A 4,799-nucleotide genomic window follows, 5' to 3' on the forward strand; every position below is an offset into this window, starting at 1 on the left:
AATTTATATTTAAAGACTGAGAAACCACCACCAAAAATACAACATAATTTTCTTTCAGTGAGTTATGTACCAACAGAGATCAGTGGGAGAGAATGTAGGGAGAATATTTTCCGTTCAGTGTTGGGGGGTTGGGGTCTGTTGCTCATTTCCTGAAAACGGAATGCTCCAGTCACATCCAGCCGACGGCGATTGATGGACGGTGCCGGTGGCTACAGAAAGGAAGCTGCCTGAGCTGAATGTGTTCAGCAGCGCAGGGACAGCGAAACTGAAAGGGGTTTGCATCAGGAAGTGCTGAGGGTGAACATGGCTTTCAGACAGCAGGTCCTGAGTTTGACTGAGGAGGTAATCTGTCCCATTTGTCCGGATTTCTTCACCGATCCGGTTTCACTGGAGTGTGAACACAACTTCTGCCGCTCCTGTATCAACCAGAGCTGGGAAAAGCAGGAGATAAACTCCTGCCCGGAATGTAGACAGGAGTTTCCGGACAGATCCCTCAGAGGAAACCGGGCCTTAGCGAATCTGGCCGAGAAAGCTCGAACATTAAATCTGAATCCACAAGAGAAGGAAAGTAAACATCACTGTGAGGAACATCAGGAAGAACTGAAGCTGTTTTGTGAAACTGACAAGAAATTGGTCTGTGTGATTTGTAGAGATTCCCGGGAACACAGGGAGCACCGCTTCATCCCGGTGCTCATCAAAGAAGCTGTTGGAATCTACAAGGTAAAAGGAAACAGATTCCATCCCCTGATTATTTCATCACATTTTCATGGTCTTTTATTTTCATGGTCTTTCACACTTTTATTTTCTGATTTTCTCTCCCAATCCCAGGATCGGGTGAAATCTTCCTGGGATTCTCTCACAGATAAAAAATCAGCAGCTCTAGAAATGGAGAGGGAGCAGAAACAGAAGATTTCCCAAATTCAGGTAAAATCTCCCCAGGTTCGGCTTCAACATTTGATTTGTTCATTTGTTTTTATTGCAGAAACATATTGTTTTTATATTTCCCCTGACAGGAGGAATCCAGCAGCCTGCAAACTCACATCAAATCTGAGTTCACTAAAATGCACCAGATGCTGACTGAGAAAGAGCAGAGTTTACTCCGAGATCTCAGGAAACAAGAGGAAAACATTCTCAAACCAATGGAGCAAAATCTTTGTGAAATTCAAAAGAATTTAAATTCTCTTCAGCAGAAACTCTCAAAATTGGAAAAACAATTGGAACAAACAGACGGAGTGATATTTCTGAAGGTGAGGGATTATGTTTCAGTTTCGTTCAGTGAAAGAGACACCCATCCTCCGTCACTATCTCCCTCTGCTGCTTTCTCCAACATTAGGTTCTCCACTTTCCTGTTCAATATATTTGTCTCAATCACACTGTGTGACTGTGGGTTCCACATTCTCATCACTTTCTTGATCAAGACATTTCTCCTGAATTCCCCATGAAATTGAATTGAAATGAATTTATTGTCACGTGCACCAAGGCACAGTGAAAAGCTTTGTGTTGCAAGCAATACAGGCAGATCACAGAGTTAAGTCACATAGACAGTAAATAATAGGCAAACAGCAGCAAAAACAAAAATACAGGTGCAGGGGAATGTTAAGAGTGTGTGAGCCCATTCAGTATTCTAACAACAGAAAGGTAGAAACTGTTGCAAAACCGGCTGGTGCGTGTGTTCAGGATTCTGTACCTTCTCCCCAATGGTAGAGGTTGTAGGAAAACATTGGATGTTGTTGGGCCTTTGTAACCAGTGCGTCCACTTGAAGAGTCCAAGAAAGTTTGTTGTGGATGACCACTCCCAGGAGCTTGACACTCTCCACTCGTTCCACCTCTGTGCTGTTAATGTGCAGGGGAGGCATGAATAACATCCCACTGAAAGTCAATAATAAGTTCCTTGGTTTTCTGGCATTGAGAGCTAGGTTGTTCTCAGTGCATCATTTTTCTAGGTCTTCCACCTCCCATCTGTAGTCTGTTTTGTCACCATCTGAGAGTCAACTGACTGTAATGGTGTCATCATCGAATTTGTAAATGGCCTTAGTCTGGTACTTGGTGACACAGTCATGGATATACAGTGAGTACAGTAGGGGGCTGAGTACCCACCACTGGGGGGACTCCAGTGTTGAGTGTTAGTGAGGATGAAATATTGTCCCCAATCTTCACTGATTATGACCTGTGGGTCAGGAAACTGAGGATACAGCTGCAGAGAGTGGGGCTTAGGCCGAGATCACTAAGTTTAGTAATCAGTCTCGAGGGGATAATAGTGTTGAAGGCTGAACTGTAGTCAATGAGTAGGATTCTTATGTAGCTGTTCTTGGTGTCATGACGTTCTAGGGAGGAGTGAAGGGCACTGATATGGCATCTGACATGGATCTATTGGTCCAATAGGCAAATTGGAGTAGGTCAAGAGTGGTGGGGAGGGTGGAGTTGATTAATGACATGACCACCAAAGTTAGGGCCACTGGGTGGTCGTCATTGAGACATGCTGTATGAGCCTTCTTAGATATAGGGATGATGTTGGCCCTCTTGAAACAGGCAGGGACAGTGGCCTGCTGCAGGGAGAGGTTGAAGATGTCTGAGAAGACCTCTGCCAGTTGATCTGTGCATGCTTTGAGTGCACGGCCTGGTACTCAGTCTGGTCCTATTGCTTTCATTGGATTCACAGGAAGGGAAGCTGATCTGACCTCTGATGCAGTGGCTGTTTGGATAGGTTCATCTGGACTTCTCTCCACCGAAATGTTGCTCAAAGCGAGCGTATAAGGCTTTGATACGATCTGGGAGGGATATGTCATTGTCTGCTATCTTGCACTGACTCTTTTTAGAACCTGTGATGTCAATCAGTCCTTGCCATAGTCGCCGGGTGTCTGTCTGGGTCTCTGGTTTAGATCGGTGTTGGTCCTTGGCTGGCTTAATGGCTCTGCGAAGGTCATACTTGGATTCCTTATATTTGAGTGGGTCTCCTGAATCTGAAGGCCTCATGCCTGATGGTTCTGTATTTGTTTAATGGATTTATTGGAATTATTTATAACTGGATGATGTTCACAGACTCACATGTTTAGATTCCTTAGAAGTGAAAATATCTTTACTGAATCTATGGAATCAATCCCTTTCTTTATTGTAATTTTAAACATCAAAGTCAGATTTTTATCCATTAAAATATATTAATGTTTCTTTCAATCCTTTGTAATTGTTAAAATTTTGTATTTATTCTTCTGGTCTTCAATATCCTTGGTGTCACATCCTCTTTCTATTCGATGCCTGCAACAATCAGGATTGGCAATTCTCAGCAGCTTGTAACAATGTGAGTGTTATTGCTGCTTTCTGGATGTAGACAGTCAGTCTCTGTCAACTCAGATTGTGTTTTGTTTATTTCAGGAGGAAGTATCTCGGAAGAGAAGGTAGGACATGCACTTTACTGAAACTCAGTGCAAGTTGGTGAAATTACTCAGGAAAGTGTTTATGCTAAATTTCTAATCAATTTATGTTTAATATTTACAGGAACAGTGACGACAGTTGTGTACTCTCACTAACAGATGGTACCATCTCCACTGAAACAGTCTGCAGCCTCTTCCTTTTTCTTGTATGGAAAGAAATGCAGGAAGCCACTCACCCTGGTAAAGCTCAGATAAGTTCCTCTTTTGGCCTGATTTATATTGTATAATTTGTATTTTTGTTCATGCAAATATCCAAGTCTGTAATGAGCAAAACTGTAGTTAATAGGAATCAGTGGAAATCTCTACTTTTTTGAGTCATACTGAACACAAGGGAAGATGGTTGTGATTGTTCAAGATCAACCATCTCAGCTCCCAGACATTTCTGGAGGAGTTTGTCAGAGTAATGGCTCGGCCAAAGCATCTTCAGCTGCTTCATGAATGGATTTCCCTCCGTCATAAGGTCACGGTGGAGGTGATGAGATATTCACTAATGATTGCACAATAACAGCACCGTTTCCAACCACTCAGATCCTGAAACAATCCATGTTCAAATACAATGAGGCCATGACTCTGTCCAGCTGTTCAGCTGACAAGTGACAAGTAACATTCGTGCCACACGAGTGCCAGGCAATGACCGTTTCCAACAAGAGAGAATGTAACCATCAACACTTGATGTTCAGTAACAATTCCATTCATCACTGCATCCTCCACTTGCAACATCCTGGAGGTTACCATTGACCGGAAACTGAACTCACCTGCCAAACACACACTATAGCTACAAGAGCAGGTCAGAGAGTGAAATGTCTGCAGCCAGAAACTCACCTACTGACTCCTCAGTTACTCGTCCTCCATCGATAAGGCAGAGATTTGGCAGATAATAGAGGTCTCTCCACTTGCCTGGATGACTGCAGCCCCAATTGTACTGAAGAAGCTCAACACAATCCAGGACAAAACATGCTGCTTGAATGGCACTCCATCCAATACCTCTAACATTCACTCCCTGCACCACTGACACACAGTTGCAGAAATGTGTACACTTAAAAAAAAGTGTGAGAAAACTCACCAACCCTCCTCAGAGAGCAACTTCCAATTATGCAACCTGAACTGACTGGAAGGATAAGGATAGCAGATAGACAGAAACACCATCACTTGCAAATTGTCCTGGATGCCATACACCATGCTGAATTGGGCCAAAATGCTGGAAATCCTCTCCTAGCTGCCCAGTGGGTGACCCTCCCCTACATGGATGACAATGGGTTAATGAGCAACCTCCAGGATAATTAGGGTTGGACAATAAATGCTTGCCAAGACAGTGATGCAGAAGTCTCCCGAATGTGAAATATCATCTTCAGCTGGTCAGCTGTGACTGTT

The 4,799-nt window shown here is 43.4% G+C and overlaps 1 protein-coding gene across 1 annotated transcript; it reads left to right on the top strand.

The window, feature by feature from the left end:
* Window positions 1-303: 303 nt before the first annotated feature.
* On the top strand, window positions 304-3,683 carry LOC122546331 (nuclear factor 7, brain-like). Its single transcript, XM_043685079.1, has 5 exons — window positions 304-720; window positions 829-924; window positions 1,014-1,247; window positions 3,370-3,392; window positions 3,493-3,683. The coding sequence occupies exons 1-5, from the start codon at window positions 304-306 to the stop codon at window positions 3,653-3,655; spliced, it is 933 nt and encodes a 310-aa protein (XP_043541014.1). The 3' UTR covers window positions 3,656-3,683.
* Window positions 3,684-4,799: the final 1,116 nt, after the last annotated feature.

This window comes from Chiloscyllium plagiosum, unplaced genomic scaffold, assembly GCF_004010195.1.
Source record: "Chiloscyllium plagiosum isolate BGI_BamShark_2017 unplaced genomic scaffold, ASM401019v2 scaf_38372, whole genome shotgun sequence".
NCBI classification, from domain to species: Eukaryota; Metazoa; Chordata; class Chondrichthyes; order Orectolobiformes; family Hemiscylliidae; genus Chiloscyllium; species Chiloscyllium plagiosum.

What these genes read in the sequence shown, in the direction of transcription:
- LOC122546331 (XM_043685079.1), top strand. Translation starts at nt 304, where the DNA reads ATGGCTTTCAGACAGCAGGTCCTGAGTTTGACTGAGGAGGTAATCTGT. An exon ending in AGAAGATTTCCCAAATTCAG is followed by an intron (nt 925 to 1,013) that starts GTAAAATCTCCC and finishes TTCCCCTGACAG; the next exon opens with GAGGAATCCAGCAGCCTGCA. An exon ending in ACGGAGTGATATTTCTGAAG is followed by an intron (nt 1,248 to 3,369) that starts GTGAGGGATTAT and finishes TGTTTATTTCAG; the next exon opens with GAGGAAGTATCTCGGAAGAG.